The sequence below is a fragment of the Ailuropoda melanoleuca genome, chromosome 11 (assembly GCF_002007445.2).
Source record: "Ailuropoda melanoleuca isolate Jingjing chromosome 11, ASM200744v2, whole genome shotgun sequence".
NCBI classification, from domain to species: Eukaryota; Metazoa; Chordata; class Mammalia; order Carnivora; family Ursidae; genus Ailuropoda; species Ailuropoda melanoleuca.
The window spans coordinates 1236268-1259380 of record NC_048228.1 but is presented as its reverse complement, the minus strand read 5'-3'; the positions used below and the strand labels follow the sequence as shown (position 1 = coordinate 1259380).

General features: G+C 64.1%; 1 protein-coding gene across 2 annotated transcripts in view; it reads right to left on the bottom strand.

Moving 5' to 3' along the window:
* PLCH2 (phospholipase C eta 2) overlaps nt 1-23113 on the bottom strand; it is a 64662-nt gene that overhangs the window by 5390 nt on the left and 36159 nt on the right. For both annotated transcript variants that reach the window (XM_034671596.1, XM_034671597.1), the window contains 19 exons: nt 18719-18865; nt 16494-16737; nt 16158-16287; nt 12597-12767; nt 10357-10450; nt 9979-10182; nt 9595-9715; nt 7931-8102; nt 7432-7539; nt 6080-6238; nt 3648-3734; nt 3159-3241; nt 2608-2705; nt 2342-2524; nt 2000-2107; nt 1282-1406; nt 1119-1203; nt 720-866; nt 204-283 (listed from right to left, as the gene is read on the bottom strand). In XM_034671596.1, the coding sequence (XP_034527487.1) occupies nt 204-283; nt 720-866; nt 1119-1203; nt 1282-1406; nt 2000-2107; nt 2342-2524; nt 2608-2705; nt 3159-3241; nt 3648-3734; nt 6080-6238; nt 7432-7539; nt 7931-8102; nt 9595-9715; nt 9979-10182; nt 10357-10450; nt 12597-12767; nt 16158-16287; nt 16494-16737; nt 18719-18865 (2546 nt within the window). The remainder of the gene's footprint in view (nt 1-203; nt 284-719; nt 867-1118; nt 1204-1281; nt 1407-1999; nt 2108-2341; nt 2525-2607; nt 2706-3158; nt 3242-3647; nt 3735-6079; nt 6239-7431; nt 7540-7930; nt 8103-9594; nt 9716-9978; nt 10183-10356; nt 10451-12596; nt 12768-16157; nt 16288-16493; nt 16738-18718; nt 18866-23113) is intronic.

The following is a 23113-nucleotide window of genomic DNA, read 5'->3' as shown; positions in this document are numbered from 1 at the left end:
GAGGACCCTGAGACACAGGAGTGAGGATGCTCAGGAGAGACGGTTGGGGGGGAGGGCTGCAGTGGCCACAGGACGTGGAGGTCGGGTGCCCCCACCACCCATTTTGCAGGAGGAGAAACAGGCCCAGCGAGGTGACCAGGAGGCAATGTGGCTGGGATGGGACGGGGTGGGGCGAGGCCAGGGGTCCTGCAGGCAGCACTCACCTTACCACTGATGTCACTGACGGCCACATGGACAAAGATGGAGGCCTCTTCCATCCCCTCCAGGTACACGTGCCGATAGCCTGAAATAGCCGGTCAGGGCTCACCCTGCCCCACTCTGTTCAAAGGTCCTGAGGCCCTGAATACAACCCGTGAGCCCAGTTCTGGGGACTCCTCCAGGAAGCCCCCTGGTATTGTGCGCTTTTCCTCTTGCCGGGGGGCCAGGCGATGCTTCGGCCTGAGGGCCCCTCCCCTCCCCCACCCACCAAGCGCCCTTGATCTCACTCCTTCCTCCTCAGCTCCCTCTGTGTCCCCAGGCCCACCCATGGCAGGAGCCGACCCCTAGGAGGAAGCTCAGCCCTGGTGCCCTCAGCTGACCCGTAGGGGACACTGGTCTGTGGGGTACGCTGGTCTGGGGGTGGAATGCTGGTCTCTGTGGTGGATGCCTGCCTGAGCAGGGGACGTGGTCTCTCATATGGGGGACGCTGCCCCTCCCCACCCGCTGGCCCCCCCGCCCACCTGGCATCATGCTGCTGAAGGCCAGTGTCCTCTGGCCGATGAAGTCACGCCCAATGGGGTCATGGTCCCAGACAAGGAAGCGCACCAGTGCGATCTCAGGCATATGCACAGTGAACACCAGGGTCTCCTCCCACATGGGGTTGAATCCTAGAGGCCACGGGGAGCAGGTATCACCTCCCACCCCAGGTCCAGCCTGGAGGCCACTTGGGCCCGCGCCCTCTTCCGGTGCCTCCGCCTGGGCTGGGCTCCCGGCCGACAGGAGCAGCACCTGGGGACCAGGCTCTGACACGGGCCCCAGCGAGGGGGCAGCGGGCAGGTTGCCTGGGTCACAGGAGCAGCCCCACCTCTCCCTCCCCCGTGAGGCCGTGGCCAGTGGAGCCAGGGGGCCCGGTGCCTCACCGTTGTCGTCCACCACACGCGTCTGCTCCTTGTTGCAGTCCACGGGGAGCCCGATGACCTCCACCTCCACGAAGGGGTCGATGATCTGGGTGCGGAGGGCAGGGGTGGCACGGGGCCCGGCGTGGCTCTCCAGCCCCACCCACCCATGCCAGGGCCCTCCTACCTCGCCTCGGTCCCCCAGCATGGAATCCCGCGGCTTGGGGAGCTGCTGCCCGCTGATGATCCGAAGCACCAGCTGCTTCTTGAGCTGCCCGGGCAGAGGGTCCTCGGAGTTGGGGTTGAAAACACCTGGGAGGGCAGGGCGCCAGGCTGAGGAGGGCAGCGGCCATGCAGGGCACCCCCCTGCACCCCGTTTACTGGACGGGAGCCCCAGACTGGGGCAGGGGGACAGGGGGCAGGGTTCCAGCATGGGGGCACCAGGGGTCTGCATGCTGGCCGCCTCTGAGACCGGCCTGAGCTAGGACACAGCCTGTCCTCGCCCCTCTTGGCACGCTGCCTCTGCGTGGGGCGGGGTGCTGGGCTCCCCAGCGAGGGGGCAGCAGGAGGGGTGGGGGGAGGATTCAGGTTAAAACGGGGAGAGCTCCGCTCATGATTTCCGGCGGTTTTCAGTGCAAACACTGAAGGGTCTGGGAAGGGACCCGGGAGCTCTGGTGCCCTCGCTGCAGGGCACCTCGGCCCGAGCCCGTGGGGCGTCGCCTCACACGCGTCCTGCTGCGGAACCTCGTGGGGGGCCAGGCGTGGGGAGGGGCTCCCCAGTTCACCCCTGCCGACCCCTGGCAGAGCAGGGGCCCTTCACCACACCCCGACCTCCGGCGTCCTGGGAGGGCCACGTCGCGGGTGGACGCCAGCTGGCCCTGCCCGCCCCGCGCCCCGGGCCTCACCCTGGCACATGCACTGTGGTTTGAGCACGTAGCCACAGCTCCCGTTGGTACTGAACTTGGCGCGATTCAGCTGCAGCATCCGTCCCTCCGACTGGTAGTTCAGGGCGACTGGGGGGGGGGGCGTGAGGTGGCCAGGTCAGCGCCCAGCCCGCGTCCCTCCCCCCGCCCCTGCTCGGCTGCCCCTGAGTCCGTCGTTCTTCTGTGTGAGCCGACCCCGGGCTCACCGTTGTGCACGACCAGGACCGGGCGTCCTGGGAGGATGCCCCCGGAGCCCTGCACAGCCAGCCCCCGACACCCCAGGAGCGCCGGGCCCTCCCCTCTCACGGTCCCAGCCGCACGCACCCATCTGGCAGCCGGCGTTCCAGAAGGGCTGCGGGTTATAGTTGCTGGAGTCCACCCGGTAGGAGGACGGGTAGACGCGGGACAGCTGGCGCTGGTTGAAGCGGACGTACTGGGCCGGCTTCTGCTGCACGATCTGCTGGGCCCTGGTCTCGCTGAAGGATGACACCTGCCAGCTGGACGCCACTACGGGGCAGGGGCCGGCCTCAGAGGCGCCCCCGGGCCGCGGCCCAGCCCTCCCACACAGCCCCAGGGCCCTCGGGCCTCACCCTCGGCCTCCACATCGTGCGTGCCCACAGACTTGGTGTACTTCACCAGGTCCGAGAGGGCGCGAGACAGCTTCACGGTCTTCTTCTGCCGGCTCGCCCTGCGAGGAGGGCGGGCGACATCGGTAAGGGCCCGGTGGCGGGCGCCCCTCCTGACTCAGGCCAGCCTGGGCACCACAGTGTGCGAGCCAGGCTCACTGATTCATGCCAAATGTCCACCTAACGTCCACCGCGCCCCGTTGCGGGTGCCGGGATGTGCAGCGGACCCTGAGAAGGGACATGGGGGAGGGGCAGGCGCTGGCGCTGAGCCCCCCCCCCAAGAATGTCTCTCCAACTGCAATGGGTGCTAGAAGCAGGCACAGGGGTCCGTGCTGGCCAGTGTGTCACCGAGACGCTGAGGTCCCCTCCCTGGGCTCCCCCTCCCCCACCCCACTGTGCGGTCACGGGGCCACCGCAGGGCCTGCGCGTCCAACGCTGGCGTTGCAGGGACAAGGGCCTCGGCACTTGCCGCCGCCACTGTCTGTGAAGGGTCCAGGCTGGGGCAGGGCACTGACCCTTGGCTCTGGCTGCCTTGGGAGTCCAGGCCCTCCTCCCCCTCCTCCACGCTGGCCGCCTTCTTTAGCTTGCTGCTCTTTTTCTGTGTGGAAGGAGAGCGGAGTCAGGCTCTGCGGGGCCCCTGGCTCAGCCGCGGCCCCTGTGCAGGCCGGGAGGGCGCAGGAGGCAGGCCTGCTGCCCTGGGGTCCTGGCACCCAAGCTGCCCGGCTGGGCCGGCCTGTCCTCTGCAGTGTGCCTGTCGGCCTGGGCCCCGAGGGACGGCGCTGGCTGGTGCAGGCCAGGGGAGGGCCATCGAGGCACCTGCCCTGCGTAGCCCCAGGCAGATGACGTGGCTAGGAGTCCAAAGGGGGATTCTGGGAGGCAGGCCAGGGGCCCGGGGAGCTGGAGGGGACGCCCCTGGCTGGCCAGCACAGGGACAGCTGGGCAAGCGGGAGGACGGAGCATGGTGGGTTCCGGCAAGGTGGCCCCACCCGGGAGCCCCGCCAGACCTTGCGCTTGGAGAAGCCGCTCATAAGGATCCGGTTGTTCCCCCGGCTGGCCCTGGCGTCCTCCCCGGACTCCATGTCCTCCTCGGCCTGGGGGACAGGGAGACAGAGGTGACGGGGAGCAGGAGAAGGGGGGGCTGGCTGCCGCCCCGGCCGTGGAGTCACAACCCACCGCCCACCCAGGGCTGAGGCAGTGCGGGGGAGCAAGGTCTGAGAGGGAGAGTGCAGGCCCCACGGGCCCCTCGCGGGGTGCGGCTTTGAACTCATTAAGGCCCCGATTCTGAATTTCTTCTCCCACGGAGGGTGAGTGTGTGATGAACACGTCTGTGTGTCTGGAGCGTGGCTCAGCCGTGCGTGCTTACGTAAGGCTCGCACGGAGCTCCCTGCAGCTCTGGCGTCCAGCTCTGCTTCTCACGGAGACAGAGGTCTCACCTCAGGAGAAAGGCGCTGGTCTGCGCCCCCCAAGCTGCGGCTGTCCCTCGTTCACCTCAGGGCTACCGTGAGCCTTCCACGGCACTACTTACGGAACGCCTTCCTTCCCTGCCCCCACCCAAGGGGCTCTCCAGGCCCAGTCCTGTACACACAGGTCCGCACACACCCGGGGACGCACCCCCGCCCGTCCGCACCTCCCCTCCAACCATGCCCCAGCCTGGACGCCGGCCTCTCAGCCAGGAGGGGAGCAAGGCCCCTCCGGTGTGGACCCTGGAGCTCAAGCTGGGCCCCACTGTGCCTGATGGGGGAGCACAAGATGGTCAGCTGTGCCCCAGGGACAGGGGACAAGACCTCGTGCTCCGGAGCTGCCCCGAAGAGCCCCATGTGGTGCCCACCCCCTCGGCCTGAACACCGCCATGGCTCACACATTGGAAAAGGAGCGTGCGGCCCACGATGCTGCCGGGCAGCTACCCCGAACTCCACCGGCTGCCCGGGCCCTGCCCACACCTGCTCTGGGGAGGAGCTTGGGCCTGTGGGGAGTCCGGGTGGCAGCTCTCCAGCTCCTGCCTGCGCCCTGGGTCTCCCCTGCTCGCGCCCTGCTTGTCAGCGGGCTGCACGGAAGGAGCTGGTCCAAAGCCCGAGGCACAGATCCACCACAGAGGAGCTCAGCATCCACTCTACTCCAGCTTGCTCTAGAAGTGTTTCTCTTTCTCGTCCCCGGCCCTAGCAACACCAGCCCATTTGCCTCCTAGTTTCCTGAATGCTCCGCGGCACGCTCGCAGAGGCGCTGGGAGCCGTGTGCGCGGTGCGTGTGGAGCCAGTTGAGGCCGACACGCTCCGCAGCTCTGTAAACATTGCCTGAAACGCCATGCACAAGCGACTTTAAATCTGGGCACAGCAAGGAGAGGCGCGTGTCTGCCCAGCATCCTGGAGAAGCAGCTGCAGCCTCAGCCAGAATCCACTGTCACCCCCAACGCCCGCACGCCGGAGCTTGGCAGGGCTTACAGCTCAGGCCTGAGCTCCGGCCACCCTCAGGGAGGCTGTGGGCAACAGAGGGCCCACACTGGGCCACTTCTGCCCCCTAGACACAGCCTCGTGACCCTAGAGAGCTCAACAGGGTGGGGTGGGGCCGTCAGGACAGCCGGCGGAGGACCATCCATGACTTGGACAGAGCGCAGGCTGCAGGGCCCGGCCTGGCCAGCCCCTTCTGATCAAGGAGGTCTAGTTCTGGCCCCTCTGGATGTCAGGGAGGGAGGTGCTGGGTCCCCCCCAGAGAATCAGGCCTGTCCTTGGCCAGCACCAGCACCCACTAGAGTTGTGCCAAGCACTGAAGATCGGGGTCCCCTCCCTGCCCATCAGACTGCACTCTGAGCCACCTGCCCTCTCCCACACGGGGAACTCCCAGAGGGTGGGGGCCACAGCGTCGGGCCCCCCAGCAGAGGGGACAGACAGGTATGTTGGGGGCATGTGCATGACCCCACTGCCCAGGTGCTCCCCCCTCTGCCTAGACCCCCACACCCCAACATCCCCCTACCCATGTCCCAGCAGCAGAGGGCCTAGTGCTGCTGGGAGCAGGGTGGATCCCCTGATGCCCCCTCCGAGCCCATGCCCGGTGGCTCAGCCTGAGCTGTTACTGCTTCTCCTCCTGTTCTTCCTCCTCCTGCTCCAGGAAGCCTTCCCTGAGTACCTGCTCCCGCTCATGCGAAGTCACGCAAACCCAAGCCCCCCAGGTCCAAGCGGCCATCTGCATGTCACTAAGCTCCCAGGCACACGCCCAGATATTGCTTGGTCAAGGGAAAGCAGGACTTCACATCGTGTCCCCCACGCTGGACATTCTGCCCACCTGGTCACCCGCCTGCTCACTGCAGGCGCTCTGTGTCCCCCCACCCAGAAATGTGGGGACGGGTTGGGGGGGGGTTATGGATGCACAGGTGTGCACAGACCACATGCTCCAGGCCCTTCCCTCAGCCGCAGGCTGACCTCATGGGCTGCAGGGCTCTCACCTTTCTGCCCTCTGCCCTGTGCCCGAGCTTTCCAGATGGAGGCAGCGTGGACACGGTGAAGTCATTGGGGTCCTCACAGTCCCGAATCTTCGACTCCTTCATTAAGGAATCCAGTTTCTTCTTGGCAGTGTTTTCCACACGCTTCCGGTTGGTGGCGACCTGCCAGAGCGGGATGGCCACCCCGTGCCATCAGTGCCCAGCCCCACGGCAGCAGCACCACTGGCCCCCAGATCCCTGCCGGAGCGGCCCCCTGGAGCTGCAGAGCTCGAACTCCATCTTGGCTTCTCAGCCCTGGCCCCAGCCGCACACTCACTCCTAAGAGGCGCTGCTTTACCCTCACACCACCCCGCCCCAGGGCCGCACAGCAGCCATGTGATTTGCCCAGGGCCACAGACAGTGACCAGTAGGCCCTGAACCAAGGCCTCTCTGATTTTAACACCTGCATCCTTTAGCTGCACAATGCTGCCCACGGAAACTCAGCGGACAGCTTGCCACGTGTCCTGCTGGTGGGCCTTGGGTGGGTGGGCAGGGATGTCAGGGTACCCAGTGGCCACTCCGGGCTCCAGGAGCCCTAAGCAGCTGGGGCTCTGAGATCCTACCACCGGCTACGAGACACCTTAAGGACGTGGACAGGGGGCAGGGACGGACGGCCTGGCTGGCCAGCATCAGGGGCTGGGCAGTGCCGCCTCCAGGCGCCCTCCCTGCCTGCAGCAGCCCCCATGGTAGCCCTGACACGCGTGGACCCCTCCGGGCCAGGGCCTGGGCCGTGGGCATCCAGGTGCCCCAGTGCCCAGGTTGGAGTCATGCAAGGCAGACCTCAGACAGCATGGGTTTACTGTCACCTGGGCCGAGAAATCTGCAGGCACATCCGAAGCAGAAAGAAGTCTGCTGCCTCAGGGCTTTCTGACACAGTCCGCTAACAGCGGCCGGGAATGCTTCTGTGCGATTACTCCCCGTCTGATGGCCCCTCGGGGAGAACTAATGCCTCCCGACCTCGCACTGGCAGCTTGCGACAGTGCCCAGAGGAGAGTCCCCCCCAGCCCCGCTATGCCGAGCTCTTTTTCACTCCTCAGCCTCCCTGTGGGACCCCCCAGCCCCAGCACCTCTGCGTGAAGAGGTGGAAGCCCACTAGCTGGGGGCTCAGGGGCCGTGTCTCATGTGAAGGGGCAGGTAGGGAAGGGCCCCCACTGGCTGAGCATGCGCCCAGCTGTCGAGCCGCGGTACAAAGCACCCTTGCATCTGCCCAATGTTCCTCTCTCAGCCACCTGCCTTCTCACAGCAAGGCTAAGAGCCTGTTGTTTGGGGCTGCAGCTCCCCTACTCCCCGAAAAGGGCCTCCCAGCCCCTACTCACATCCCCGTTGAGAAGTTTGCAGTCCTCATCAATCTCGTCTGCACTGTCTTCATCAGACACCTCACCTTCCTCAGCATCCTCACTGATGCTGGAGGGAAGCTTCTTGCCCTGGGGAAGGCAGTGGACCATGGGAGGGGTCCTGGAGGAAGTCCTGGGAGGCCAGTACCCACACGAGAAGCAGCAAAGGGAAGGAGCCTTTCTCAAGCTTGCTTGCGGACCTCAGGCCAGGGGCAGGGGCCATCCTAGTACTTACCTGTTGCAGCAGAACGGGAGGGAAACACCGGGGAGTGCACATGGAGGCCCCCAGACTGAATGGTGACCATGGGGGGAGACTGAGGCCAGGTCAGGGGTAGGGCCTACCCTGACTCCTCAAATCTGCCACAGATCGTGTGGAACCCCATACCGTCTAGAGCAGGGTAACTGTCCCTCACCTGGCCACAGATCGGAGGTCAGGGGCCCAGCAGGATGCTGGCCCTAGGAGGGGCAGGCAGGGGCTCACCTTCACCAGAATCTTGCCCTTGAGCATCTGCGGAGAGGGAAGCATGGTGGCATCCTCACTGCTTACTGATGACAAGTCCAGCTTATCCCCAAGGATATCAGTCAGATACTGGGCCATCTTCTTCTGCTGGATGACACTACAGTGGTTCTCAATGGACAGGATCACTGGGTACCTGTAGCCCCAAGGTGGAAGAGTCAGAGTGAAGCCAGCAGAGGGCTAGGCCCCACCTGTGTAAGACATCAAGGGATTTCACCAACAACCAGGATAGATGGAACTGCCAGCCACTCTGGGAGGGGGCCCATCAATGGCTTTGAAAAGCAACTGAGTGGGTAGGAAAGGAGCTGAGAGATTTTAGGGACAGGTAAAGAAGGCATGTAGTTCATATCCCATTAAAAAAAAAAAGCAATTAGAAACTCCAGGAAAATAAGAGGAAACATTCAAGCAAGTCAGCAAGTCATGGTTTAAAAATGATGTGGACTCCACTGAGGAGAAATGTGGAGCAATGAATAGACTGAGAAAGATCATCTCATGACCTAGATACTGGAGACATGGTCCTGTGAATGGCTCTGGGGTCCCAACACTGGCCCCATAGGAAAGGAGACATAAGCCAGGCACATACCATCTGGTAAAGCATTGTTATTACCTGTGTAGTGCAGAAGGGGGAGTATAACATAGGGGTTTCATTATATGCTCTTCAGTTGTTTGAATTATTTTTTAACCAAGTGCACATTTTATTTGGATTTTTGCCAAAAGGTAACATGATCTTTTTAGAAAACATAGGTGACCCAGACCTAGAAGGCATGAATCAGAGCAAGAGATAGGCAAGTCCTGTGAAGTGGAGAGGGCAAACAGGACTTGGGGCAAAAGTACTCATCTCCCCATTTCTCAGGCAAGAGACTGAAGCCTAAAGCGCAAGGCCCTAGGGAAGAGCCCTATGCCTGCAAGGATTATGCTAACTCACATTAGGCGTGAGCCCTGTCCTAAGACCCTAGCAGGTCCCTGGGTCCTTTGCAGGTACAGAGACCTGTCTGTCCCACCTCCCCTGCCCTGAGATGCCTCTCTCACCTGCAGTTCTAGGGCCTAGGCTGCCACTTATCACTCCCACTCCCTTCTGGCAGCCCAAGACAGAGCCTGGGCAAGCTCTTTCAGGAGGGGACCCTCTATTTCTATTTCCTAAATCAATCTTGCTTCTCCTCCCCTCCCTCATTAAATTAGTTCTTTCCTTGCCTGTGAGCCTTGTTTGGCCAAGACTTGAAGGTGACTGTAAGTGTGGGGAGGCGGTCTTCTATTTCCAGAAACTGAATTGGAATTTGTTCAACAGTGTCTGTAGCTACAGCTGAGCGACAGCAAATTGAGTTCGGACGTAGAGTAGCTTCCTGGGGGTAATTAGTGCCAGAGCCACCACTGCCGCAGGCAGCTGACCCCAGGGACTGCCGAGTGTGTGTGCACAGGGGCCGCAGCCCATCCGCTCTCAGCTCCTGCACCCACTGCCTTCCCTCTCCCCAGAGTTGCGGCTCCACTCCCTTCCCTGACTCAAATCAAGCCCTTGGGCTCTGCAAACACAGCTCCCAGGTAGGGAGTGCAGGAGGCGCAGGAAGAGCCACTTGAGCCCCTCCCCCACCCAAACCCCTGCTGTGCCCCCCTCCCCAGTCCCAGCCACTCACTCATTCTTGACAAAAGCATATTTGTTGATGGTTTCGATGACATCTTTGAAGAGGATCTTGGAGGTCAGAGTATAGCCATGGTGCACAATGGGCTCCCCGTCAGGCCCGTCCCAGCAGTCCACTGTGGGCAGGCAGAACTCAGTCAGCTCCGGGAGCCTGGCTGCCCGCGCCCGGAGACCCACAGCTCATGGGCTGACTGAAGGGGTCCTCTTGCTCAGCAATTAACACCAGGAGGAGCCTGTCACAGCCCCTGCCTGGGAGGAGGGCAGACGCCCCGCTCAGAGACCCCACAGGGCTGTCCCCCAGAGGAGACGCTGGTCTGCAGCCCAGGCCCGGGGCCCCAGGGCTGAGGGGATGTGGTGTCCTAGGGCCCCCACCACGTACCCTCCACACAGCGGCAGCCGGCCTGCAGGACCCAGGCGTACATGTCCACCCGGGACTGGGACATGAGCTGGTCGCCCACGAGGTAGGTGTTGTGGGACGAGGTGATAAAGTAATGACTCAGCGGCCGCGTCATGTCCTGGTGCACGCCACGGTGCTCGGGGTTGAAGATGTCGCCGGCGGGACTCCGAGTATAGTTGGTGAAGCCTGCACGGGGATGGGTGGGTGCTTAGCCCCTGCCCGCCGGCCCCGCCACACGGCTCATCTCAGCACCACCCATCCCCGCACCATGCAGAACAGGAAGCTGCCCGCTCAGGCCCACGGGTCGCCCGCCAGCACCCCCCATCGGCCTGCCAGGACAGCAGCGACGCCCCCACTCACCGTCAATGCCCAGCACCCCCTTACTCTTGTTTTCTGGGCAGGGCTCAAACTGCTCGATGATATCCCGGCAGCTCTCAAGGGTCACACCTGCCATCTAGGCCAGAGCAAGGGCTTAAGCCCAGGCTAGCCCGTCACTGGCCTGGGCTAGCCTCAGGCAGCACCCCCTCCTCCACAAACACCGCCACTGCCTCCTACTCTGCCTCTGATGGTCACGTCAAGACCGACCATGGCGGCGGGGGAGGCTCGGGCCCCTGCAGGCTGATTCCCTGACTGGCTACCCCCAGTGTCATAAGACTTGGGACTTGGTGGCCACAGGACTACTGGCTTTGGAAGAGTTGTCTCTGACTGCAGATCCTTAAAGCAGGGGAGGGGTCTTTGGTTCCATCAGCTGGGCCACCCCTCATGCCCACAGTGTTAGAGCTCAAGAGCTATGGACCAGGGCCGTCCTGGCAGGGAGCCTCGTGTGCGCAGGGGTGCAGAACAAGCAGAACCCAGTCCCACCTTGGAGGAACCCCAGGGGCACAGGGAACCTCCTCTCCCTGCCTCCCCCTGCTGCCTGCATCTCTCACAGGAAAGCTGCACAACAAAGCCGAGCCCAAGGCGGCCCTGCACATCAACGACCCCACGCACAGAGGCTGAGTGATCTGCCAGGGCTCTGAGGGGCAGCCCAGGCCAGGAGCCCCAGTTCCCAGATGCAGTCCCACCAGCCAGGCTTCTAGAAAGTCCTGAGGACTCCGGGGGGGGGGGGGGCGGGGGAGGTGATAGAGGGGAAAGCAGGGCAAATGGGGTCAGAGCTCAGAGCAGCTGTGGACCTTGGGAGGCCCAGAGTCCAGGGGCCTGGGTCCGGGCTCAAACTGCCCACCCGGTGGACAGTTTGAGCCCCAGATATAGAGAGAGTTCTGGAAAGCTTAGGGCAAAGGGCAGGGAATAATGAGTCAGTACTGCCCATCCCAGACAGGACCACTCTCCCACCCTCCACCCACAGAGAACCCACAGCCTCAATCCAATGCTGCCCACAGTGGCTGGGCTGGGCGGGAATCGCCCTGGACATCAGGATCCCGCTAGGCTGGTCCCAGCCTCTCCCATCTGGACAAGATGTCAGTGCTCCCACCAGCAGGACTGCCACAAGGACCGAACCCCAGCAAACTGTATGAGCGCAGGGAGGGGTTCTGGGAAAACAGCCCCAGGGGCAGCCCTCTGTCATGCCCCGGGCTTGAGGCAGCCTCATAGGGCAGAGCGGGGCAGGGTGCCAGCCCAGGACAGCAGTGGTGGGAGATCTTGGGCAAATGCCACGTAGACCCAGCCTGGGTCTCTCAGCCACTCCTGCTGATCCAGCCACCCAGCTCCAGGCCCAGCCCAGTGGCCGCTGCTTCTGGCCCCTAACCTCAAGGCTGACTGCCCCTCCCACTCTCTGCCCAGAACTGGGTCCCTGAGGGTTCCAGAAGTTACAAGTCTGGAAGCTGGTCCTCATGGTTGCCTCACACCAGCCCTAAGGATGGGAACCCTATGCTGTCTGAGCCCCATCATAGGAGCACCCCTTCCTCAGGGGACACTGGCCTTCCCCTCTCCCGCTGCAGATGTCCAGCCTCCTGCCCACCACAGAAAGCAACACCCAGCCCGCCTCAGCCGAGGTTGAGGAGTCCCCATCCCTGAGCCTCTGGACGCTGGGTCCCCAGTCAGCAGGGCAAAGCCCAGGGAGCCCTCAGCATCTCGGGATGGACAGGAAGGCCCGGAGGCAAGAGAAATGGGTGGGCATGCTCCTCTGGCACCCAAAGGCATCCGGGCATCTGCTGGACAAATGGGTGAATGGCGGTGGCAGTGGGCCTGGATCTTAGGGGTCTACGCTAGCCAGACCCGTGGCGGGAACAGGTGGAAAGGCTGGGACATGGAAATCCTGCTCGAGGAGGAACTCCACACTAAAGGTTGTGGTCAAGTGTAGGCTCCCTTCAGGAAGCCAGGGTGTCTGTGGTCAGGGCTGAGCTGCTCAGAGGCGCACAGAGAAGAAACCACAGAACTTCCCCACCTGCTCAGGGCCTCCATGGGACACACCCTGAAATATGCTGGCATGGCCCATGATGGGAACCAAAGCAGGTCCACTAAGTGGAACCCTGAATGCCAGGCTGTGGCCCATCCTTTCACACTGAAGTGTTCTCAGCCACACTGAACCTGTTCAAGGGCCCTGGGAGCCCGAGGTGCGGCCACGGAGGCTAGGACCCTGCTCCTACTGCCCGTGCCCTCACCTTCTGCTCCACCTCCAGGAAGCGCTGGAGGTCAGCGGCGTCCAGGTGGTCCTTGTGGTCGCTGTAGGTCAGCATGAGCAGGTAGAGGTCCCGGCGGGTGGACATCATCTTATAGAAGGCACAGAATTCCTCAAAGCCCAGCGTCCCCTGGTGGTCATCTGTGTCTGCTTCCTGCAAGACAAAACCTCTGTGTCCCCCAGCGTCCCACACTGATAGCCACCTGGGATCCTGGCAGCAGTGAATTAGCTGGGCTCCCCCTTTGACTCTCCACCAAGAAGCCACTGGGTGACCCTTTAACGCAGATCTGACCCTCCTCTTCCCTAGTCCCAGCCTTTCAAGATCAGCTTACACCTGACACAGTCACCCCACACTGGAATCAAAACTTCACTCTGGGGGTCAATGCCCCATCTGGGAACCAATATCCTATACTGGGAGCTAACACCCCACCTGGGAGCCAACACCCCATCTGGGGGCCAATACTCCATCCTGGAGTCAACACCCCACTTTAGAGCCAACACTTCACCTTGGGGGTCAAGCCCTCACTGTGGGAGCTAACACCCCACATTGGAGCCAACACCCTATACTGGGAGCTAACACCCCATTTTGGAGTTAATGCCCACCCTGGGCCGTAAGCCTGTAATTACACTTGGCTGCCCATTGGTTAGAAAAGCTCAAGGCCCCAGGGTGTACAGAGTGCCCTGGCTTCAGTCTCCACAACAGAGAGAGAGGACCTGGCCACTGTCTTTCTCTTGCAGACAGGGCAGCCCACACAACACCTATAGGAGCCCCGCAGGAGCAAACCCACTGGGACCCCAGTGAGACCAGACTCCTTCATGAACCCACCACTCAGGGAACATTACTGAAGTGTCAGACCCTGGAAACACCAAACACCAAGGCCAGGGACAGACCCAGAGGACAAGGGACCCAGCAACCGCAGGCCGGGCTGCCCAGAGGAGCCTGAGGTGCCCTGGGGCCGTGGCAATCCCTAGGAATGAGCCAGAAGGGCCCCATAGAAGGTGCTGCTCCAGACCCTGAGTGCTCTGGGCTGGTGAGGTGGGGGTGGGGTGTGAGCAGGACCTGCCTGGAGGGTGACGACACAGCAGGAATGGACGTCAGGTCAGCACCATGGACAGCAATGTTCCCCATTCTGTGTGCCATTGGGATAGTCCTTCGTCATGTGCTGACGCAATCTGGGGTGACTGGGGGTGGGTGCCAGAGAGGTGAGGCCCTCTCTGAACCAGGGGCATCACCAGAGAACCAGGGGACCACAGACACCCCCTGTCCCTGTGGCCAGTGAGAGGACTGCTCTTGGGTAGGCTGATCTCTAACACGGACGCCTAGCTTGGCACTGAGACAGGCACCCGGCAAGGCCCCAGAGCCTCACTCCAGGACCCCTGGATCCATGCCACAACTGGGACGGGGCAGAGCAATGTGTGCTGGGGCGCAGAAGACACCAGACACAGACCACATGTCCGGAGCTCGGTTTGCGGGCAGCCCTGGGTCTGAGAGCTGACAGGATAGCCCAGGCCGGCAGCCCTCCCCAGGGTGTGGCTGGAGCTGGGCAGAGATGCCCATTGCTTTGAGTGTCCAGCCCATGGGGTGCTTTGGCCTCCCACCCCGTTCTGTGCTGGGTGGTACAGCCAGGAATCCAGGGCAGGGTGGCTGCCCGTTCTCCGTCCAGCTGCCAGCCCTTGGGGCGAATGAAAACACTCTACGAGGATGAGACCCAAAAGCACAGACCTGGCCCTCACCCCAGATGTGCCCCCCGAAGGAGTCCCTTGGCTGCTCTTTCTGCACAGTTACCGCGGTGGGTGAGGGCATGCTCAGCCTGGAGCTACTCTGAGGGCCGTCCGAGGGCCACGCTGGGCTTAGCCTGCACTCTGCTGTTATCTCAGACTTCATGAAACTATGTTCAAGGCACTCTTTACCCCAACACAGATCTCTCCTTTGATCAGGGACTTCCAGGTGGTGGGAACAATCTTGAGATTTCTCGACAACGCAATTGACGCTAATGGTCAGAGCTGCTCTGCCTGGCGGGGAGTCAGCCCCCCTTCCCTGGGCTCCAGGGCGCTGGGAGGGTGGCCACGAAGATGGCCAGGGAGGCCCAGGCTCTCGGGGACTACTGTGGACACAGCTGGTTGGGTCTGAGCTTCCCAGGGTCTGGGGTCCACAGCTCCAGGCTAACATCAACCCCCCACCCCTGCTGCTCACTTCACTCCGCAGCCAGCCCAGAGCCCAACCCCCTGCAGGCTCCAGGCTGCACGGTCTCCCCACTGCTCTGGGCCACCTCAAGAGGATCTGGTCAGAGCCCAGACTCAGCCAAGCCAGGGGCGGGTCAAAGGGTTCTGTAGGGGACCCCTGTGCCCAGAGACTGCATGAGAGGCCCAGTGTCCCTACAGGAGGCACAGGCGGGCATGGACTCCCCAGGGCTCCCAGCACTCGTGCATCTTCAAGCCAGGACTTTGCACTGGACCTTCAGGCCCTGGGAGCCTGTGTGCTCTCGTGCCCCATTCTGCGAGGGTACGATTATCTCCTCCCACCTCTGAGGCCAGGCTGGACCTCGAGTTCTAAGCCAGCCAATTGCCTGGCCCCTGACAGCCTCACCAGTCTGGAAGAGCTCTGTGCCCCAGAGCTGTCCCCAGAGGTAGAGTCGGCAGGGTACAGGTGGGGGCTGATCTGCAGGCCTGAGCCATCTGTTAGCTCCTCACTGCCCAGGTAGGCTCTGTCCCGTGGGGGCCTCCAGGAGGGGCCCTGTGAGCCCCCCTAGTCCGTGGCCAGCAGCCCGAAGGCCTCCTGCTCGCCCTTTCATTCATACACAGACCTGTGTGCTCTGAGCCGCAGGTTCCCCTCGCTCCCGCCAAGTGCCAGCACCTGTCTGTCCTGAGAGCACAGGTGAAGTCCCAGGGGCCATGCCTGGCAGAGCAGTTGGCTGTGTGTGTGTGTGTGTGTATGTGTGTGTGTGTGTGTGTGTGTGTGTGTGTGTGTGTGTATGAGAGAGAGAGAATCATCTTTCCAGGCTGCCCCCCAGGAGCTGGGTTCGCCTGCCTGTCACTCCACAAAGCAGGGCCCACTGATGCCACCTTTGCTCCCCGCCGCACCAGCAGGGGTTCCGGAGAGAGAGAAACTAATTACGGACGATAAAGCCTGCCTCTCGGCGGACAGACGCATTTTCATAACTCCTCCCACCAGGCTGGTTGGAACCGGGAGGCTGCATGGGGAGGGGGCCACCGCACGGGGCAGTCCAGGGGAGGACGAGAAAACGGGGTGCAGCCTGCTTTGGGTGGCTTCCCTCAGTGACCAGATGCCTGCCCCGAGTGCCTCCCCCACCAGCCCAGGGAGGGCCCCCGGCAGCCGCCGCGGCCACGCCCCGCATTGGAGCAATCGCCCCTCCGCCGACGCAGGGTGCTGGGAGAGCTGCCCCCACCATCTACCGCAGGCCCCGCCGGGGCTTCCTGCAGCTCCGACGGGGCCGCTTCCCTGCAGACACGCCTGCGTCCCCGCAATGCCTGTGCTCGGGGCGCCGCCGCACCGGCCCGCCCCTGCGGGAGGGGCCCGCCTCACCTTGAACATCTGCTTCACCCTCTGCCGGGCGAGGTTCACGTTCAGCTTGTGCAGCAGCTGCAGAACCTCGCCGATGCTCAGGCCCCCGTCCCCATTCTTGTCGGCCTCGTCGAACGTCTGCTTCAGCCACTTCCGGGCCGAGTTAGGGACCAACACGGGTCCAGCAGGGCCAGCCACACCCGCCCCCGCCGCCACGGGCAGGGAGGAGGGGCGGACCCCAGCCCAAGCACCCCTTCCCTCCTCCCCTTTCCCACGTGTGTGACCCCGCCAGGGGCAGGAGAACCCCAGCAGGGTGGGTAGCTCGTCCCTGAGGTCTGCACCCGAGACCAAGGATATTGGTCCCTCGTGCGCTGGCGGCGGGCCAGGCTGTCCTCGTCGCTGATGCCGGCCATGAGGTAACGCAGGCCCGTGACCCAGGCGCGCGCCTCGTCCCCGCTGGGCGAGACCAGGTCCAGCGACTCCCGGTGGCTGCCGTGGTAGATGCTGAAACAGCAGTTGGGGTCGAAAATGCCGTCGGGGTAGCGCTGGAAGATCTCAGACTGCCGCCCTTCGCTCACCTCCTGGATGGCGTCGATGGAGACTGCGGGGGCGGGGCACCAGTCACAGCCCGCCCTGGGCCTGGGGCCCCACTCGCTGCAGCGGCTCAGCACAAAGGGGCAGGAGAGGCCAGGCTGGGGAGAGCTGGGGAAGGGTATTTCAAGGGACCCGCAAAAGTACAAAGGTGCTCAGGCTGGGGATCCCACACCTCCCTGCTCTGCTCTGACCCCGAGGTCTACTCCCCACTTCCTTTGGGTGCGAAAAAGGCTCACACACTCTCCCAGAGGGAGGGGGCTGCCCCCCCCTGTTAGCAATCCCAGGCACGTGACCTCTGCACGGAGCCGAGCCGGAGGCTGCAGAGCGAGAGAGCCCAGACGAGCCAATTCTCCTGTCCCACTCCGGCCAGCTCACGTCCCCGTTCTGAGGCCGGCCTGATCCTGGGCTGCCTCCCTAGTGAGCTCTGGCCCCAGCAGGTGGTGGGGCCAGGGCTGCAGCGGGGTCCTGCTCCATGTGCACGAGCCCAAGTTCCACCAAGGATTTCATTACTGGACCCAGCACCCGGGGCTCCACAGAGCCTCCATTCAGAATCTGAATTAGGCCCAGCCAATGACTCAGGAAGGTGTCTTTAGGGTCTGTTTCCGCATGTGTGGTAGGGTCCCTCTCAGCGCATGGGGCACAGGTAGCCCAGTGTCCCCTCTGGGAGCCAGGCACCGGGGCTGGGCCCCCAGCAGTGCACCCCCATCCAGCTCTCACTGCCTCCTGCCGCTCTGCCCGGCGGGCTCTGTGCCCTTCTGGGGGTCATCCTGTCCAGGGCACAGATGGTGGGGCTTCCCCATCCATGCAGTGAGGGGTGGGCTCACCCCTCTGTCCTCTGCTCCCACCCCCTGAGCTCCCAGGCATGCAGAGCCCACCCACCTGGGGAGCGGGGCTGCCCACCTCCCTTCTCCAGCTCCCTGGGTGCATGCATGTGCCTGGTAGGGGTGGAGGGGTTCTGGGCCTCCAGACTGGGGGGAGTGATAGGGAACAGCTGCCCCCCGTTCCTCCCTCCTGGGTATCCTCCAAAGCCAGTCAGCTCTAACCAGCACACTCACACACACCGCCCCCCCCCCGCAATCCTGGCCTGCCTGTCTCTGCCCTATCACCCCTCTCCATGAGGAGCCTCCATGACCCCATCGCCCTGTCCCCTCTCTTTCCATCCTCTGTGTTTCCTTTGGTGCTCAGCTGGACATGAACTTGCCCTGTCGTGAGGTGGTATTGCCCACCTCATGCTCGAACCCAGTACAGGGAACAGTGCCATATACAAGGAGGAACCCCAAGTGAGCACAGGGGCTCCACCTCCCCGGGCCCAGAGGGCAGTCCCAGCCCTCTCCTCCAGGATGCCCTCCAGGGGCCTCCGAAGCACGGCTCTCTCCCAGGCCCCATGGCAGCGACAGTGCCCTTGGCAACTGCTGGGCCGAGGCCCTACCCTGGCACCCCTGGGTCTCTCCTGGCCCGTGAGGACTCTGATGTGTCCCTTCCTACCTCTCAGCCTGGTCCCTGCCATGCCCTGCTCAGAGAGCAACCTCGCCCTTACCCCTGCACAAACCCTCCCGGCTCCAGGCAGCCCGGCAGCCCCCTGCCCCAGGCTGCCTGAGCTAACCCCAGGCACCGAAGCCTGGCCCTCGGTGTGTGCCCAGCGGGGGTGTCTCTCTCTCTGTTTCTGGGAGGCTTCATCTCCCAGCTGGACTGAAGGTCCGTTTGCCCCTCCGCCCATCCCAGACCCAGCCCAGGAAAGGGCGCTCCGTCCCCAGAGTCCTCTAGGGCTCTGCCAGGCAGGCGCAAGACCAGGGCCCTGAAGGGCATGGGGTCCTGACTCTTCCCCACCTGGCATCCAGGTCACCTCAAAGCTCCAAGGCCGCCGGACCCATGTGCCAGGCCCAGAGCCCCCTGGAGATTCCCAGGGCTCAGGCTCTTGCTGCCCCCCGAGCTGCCCCACAGCTGCTCAGGGGCCTCCCCGCTGCTCCCCCCAAGGCTGCCCCACTCACTCTTAGCCTTCTCATTCTTGCGCGAGGGCCGCCAGCGGATGCAGGAGCGATGCTCGTCCAGGACGTAGAGGCGGACCAGGCCCTTGGAGCCGCCGCGGAGCTTCAGCATCCGGGTACCTGCCTGCATGGCGCTCATGCATCTCTCCACTGGACGTCCACGCAGACAGACAGACCGCACAGAGACAGACAGGGCACCGTGAGCGCCAGGCCAGCCCTACCCCTCTCTCCCACGTGCTTCAGGGGCGCAGGGACCTCCCACACACCCACCTCCCGGCCCGCTGGGGGGGCGGGCTCCCACCCCCAGGTGCTGGCCTGGGTCACAGGCCCCACCCGAGGGACTGAGGCTGCCCAGCCTGGCTGCAGCCACCCCCAACTGGCCTGGGCCAGGTGCGGTCCCAGGCGGGACCCAGGGCCTCCACAGCTTTGCTTTCCTTTGCTCCGGCCACCTGCCCGCCCACCCTCTGCCAGCGCCAGTGACCGCCATGACCGCCCCGCAGTCTGTGACACCCTCTCAGGGGCTGCTGTGCGCTGAGGCCTCCGTGCCAGGCACAGGGCAGGTCCCCGGTGGGCAGCTGGCAGGTCGGGGGCTCTCCTGAGAGCCTGCAACCCCTTCCTGTGGCCTTCAGGAAAGCCGCCCTCATCCTCCACGCGGCAAGGGCAACTCGGCGCAGTCTACCCCTGGAAGCACAGAGGGGGGCTCTGGGAGGCTGGCGCCAGGGGGCAGGGGGGCAGCACCAGCCTCCAGCTTCCCCCAGCGTTCCTCCCCTCTCTTCCTCACCCTGTCCCCCTGGCCTCCTGTTTGCAGCCTGCATGTCTCCCAGGTCCCGGGGTTGGGGGGCTTCCCGCCAGGCCAGCAGCCCCCTGGGGCTTGAGAGAGGCCCAAGGATGGGGTCAGGCATGGCCCCCGAGGCCCTCACACCTACTTTCAGAAAGCCCAGGACTCAGAGGTGCCATTTTGCTGAAGCATCAAGTGATTACCCCCCACGAGACCCACCGAGTGAGGGACCCTCGAGGGTGTGGTGGAGGCCCCTGCCGGCCGGAAAAGCCCAGCCAGGGAGGACTCCCTGGAGGAAGTCAATCCCTGACCCTGCCCTGCAGGGGGAGGGCCCACAGGGAAGCCAGGCTCCCGGTGAGGACACAGGTGGGGCTGCTGGTATGTAGGAGCGTAGGGATAAGGCAGGACATGGGGACAGGGGTGGCCCAGAGGCCCGGAACAGGTTCCAGAAGGCGGTACCTGGACCAGGCCCGTCTTTCAGCTGGAGCAGAGACCCAGGGGGCATACAGCCCCGGTGGGGCCTTCCACGGGTCAGCCCTGCCAAAACAGACGCGGAAGCTTCCCGTCACCTCCCGGGCAGGCCTCGACCCCTCCACACCCGAGTCTCACACTGGTGAGGGCCATTCTGCCCACCTCCGAGGGCTTCCATGTCCTGCACGTGCTGCCTGCAGCCCGTAGGGGCTGAAGGTGCCACTGCCCCCCAGTGTGCCAGGGACCCCTCAGCAAAAGCTTTAGAGCCACCTGAGTACCCAGCCAGGGTCCTGCCCCCAGCCCCTCCCTGACCCTGACATCCCCACCCCCACCCTCCCCACTGCCTGCCTGGTGTTTAGCCTCCATGCCCCAGGGCGGGGGAGGGGTGGTCAGAGGGAACGACAGGGGTGCTGCTGGAGTCCCATGACCCCCAGAGAGAGACCCGAGGGACAGGAGGTTACAGGTTTCCTTGGAAGGAGGCAGGCCTTGCACACCCCCAGAAGTAGCCCCCACCCTCCTGGCCCCAGGAGCAGTAGGCCTGTCCTAGGCCCTCACAGCCAGGCAGGGCTGCCCCCTTACCTAGTGGGCCAAGCTGCCACGGTGGGGACACGGCCACACTCGCTCCGACCCAGAGGAGGGCCTCTGCCAGGCAGCCCACCGCTCCCCCAGTCCGGCTGGGGGCAGACGGCCAGGGGACTGACATGCTAACGATGGCCAGCGGTGGCTCCCAGAGGCCAGAGGGGGCCAGTGTCCCCCACCCCACCTCAGCAGCAGGTCAGCCAATGGCAGGTGTCACAGAGGCTCCACAGGCCCCCCTTCTCTCTTCTGCTTTTGCCTCCTCCTCCTGAGAGCCCTTTGAGGCCCCTGCAGGCTGCTCCCAAGGACCTCTGGCATTGGCCCGACTGTCCCCTGTGGTCCTACATGGCCCCCAGGCCAGCCTGCCCACCCAGCAGGGCCACGAAGGATTCCCCAAAGAAGCAGCGTCCTGGAGTGTGAGGGCAGGGGAGCCGCGCCTCTGCCCGCCCCGCCCATCCTTTGCCCAATCCCCTGGACTAATCCAGCCTGGGTCCAGCCCAGCTGGCCAGAGGATTTAGGCCAAGGGAACTCCCAGCTGGAGACCAGGAGGGCACTGGGCAGGTGGCAGTGTCGACGAGGACCCAGGCCACCAGCCCCCACGTCCTGGCTGAGCAATGACAGCCAAGACAGAGGTGGTCACCCTGGGGACCCAAAGAACACTGCTGTAAGGCCTGGGGTGACAGTCCTCATGGGACCACCCACCATCGCCCCACCATCCTCCCCATGCTGGACTCAAAGGCTGCCGCCGCTGCTCCATCCCGGCCTGAGCCCCCGGAGAAGCCCCTACCCCTAACCCCACATCTCCCGCACCTGCCGGGGGCTCTGAGGGGCTCCTGCAGTCCCTGGGGGCGGCGGTGAAAGGGGACGGGAGCAGCAGCACCCATCCCTCTGTGCGCTGACCCAGAGCCGAGCGGGGCCCCTCTCCGCTACACCTCGAGCATGGAGGGAGGGTGTGGGTCCCCGGGCCTGGGTCTAGCGCTCCCATTCCTCACCCGGCTCCAGGCCCCTGGCTGTGCAGCCTCGGTTCCCAAGGGCCAGCCCCTCGGCCTGACCTCTCTGGGCAGTGGCGGCCTGCTGCCCTGGGCACATTCATCACCAAGTCCTGCCCCGGGGCTGGGCTGCTCTGGGCCTCCTCATGACGGACCTGGCCTAGGGGAGGAGAGCCGGGCCCGGGGAATACCCGCTCACCCATCTGCTGACCGGACACAGGGCCCAGACAAGGACAGTCCTCAGGGTGGCTGACCACACTCCGGGCAGCTCTGGGGTATGAGGAGGACAGCCAGGCAAAGAGAACAGAGAGGGGGCAGGCCAGCCTGGCAGACAGGTGACGCGTGCCCTGAGGGGCAGAACCCCACTGCAGCCGGCTGCCGTGAGGACTGGGGTCCGGTTCTGCCGCTGGGCCCATGAGTCCCTAGCCCGCCCTGCACCCCGTGCCCCAGCACCGCAAGAACAGCCCCGGCCCTAGCCGTGCTGCGCTGAGACAGGGACGGTCACCCTTCCATCCCCAGCGCAGAGGAGAGGAGCCAGGACCCGAACCCAGGAGAGCTGGTCACAGCAGGTGCCAGAGGCCAGGCAGCCTGGTCCAAGGTCGGAAAGGGTGGGAGGCCGCAGGCCATGAGGAGACAGCGATGGGCATCCTGGACTGACCACAGAGAGCCAGGGCCCCACCTGACCAGACCCAACATAGTCGACGCAAAGCCAAACGCCAGAACCCGATTAAGAGTCTTTGCCGGAGCGGTGCTGACTCGGTCCCTTGCAGGAGTGCCGTGTGGAATTAGATTAGAAACCTGTCAGCCTCGGGAACAGGAAAGGGAGTGGGTCCTGGGCCTCCTTTGGAAGATAGGGGCTGTCGGAGCCCTGACAGCCTCTGCGCGACTTGGGGGGGGGCGCTCAGAGCGGGGCAGGGGGACCAGAAACCCCTGGGGAGCATCAGGACCAGAGTGGGGACCAGGACATGGGTCCGAGGGTGGTCCCCACTCCCCCCCTTGTTCTACGTTACTGCCCCCATCCCATCAGCTGCCCCTCCCGACACTGGGCCCTTCCCTCCTGCCTCAAAGCCTATATCTCTTTAAACCCGGGTTACACCTGATCGCACCCGCTCCTCTTTCCTCCCCCAAGCCTGGCCCCACTCTGAGGATGGTCTCACCTCCCGGGCCCCCAAAAGCTCCCTGAGCCAGCCGCACCTGCCCTCTTCAGGTCATGCCCTTGGGCTCTCAGCTCAGGTGACCCATCCTGCCTGGGTAGGGGGTGCACTTGGAGGCACAGGTTAAGTGTGCCCGACCCCTGCACCCCAGACTCCTTAAGTCCTCCTCAGCCACCCCAGGGCATGGTCCTCTGCTGACCGGGCAGAGGAAGGTCTCATTAATCCAGCCTGACGAGGGGCTGTGCCAGCGAAGGCCCTCTGCTGCCTGGAGACCCTGGTAACCGCCATCCCCCCTCTGATACTCCATGAGGCAGGTGGACACAGATCTGTGGCCCCTCGTGCAGAGCCGGGGTGCCCCAGGGCCATAGGGCACCACGGGGGAGGAGCTCCTGGCTCCGGGGGTGCCCATGCTGCCCCACAGTGCCGCTGA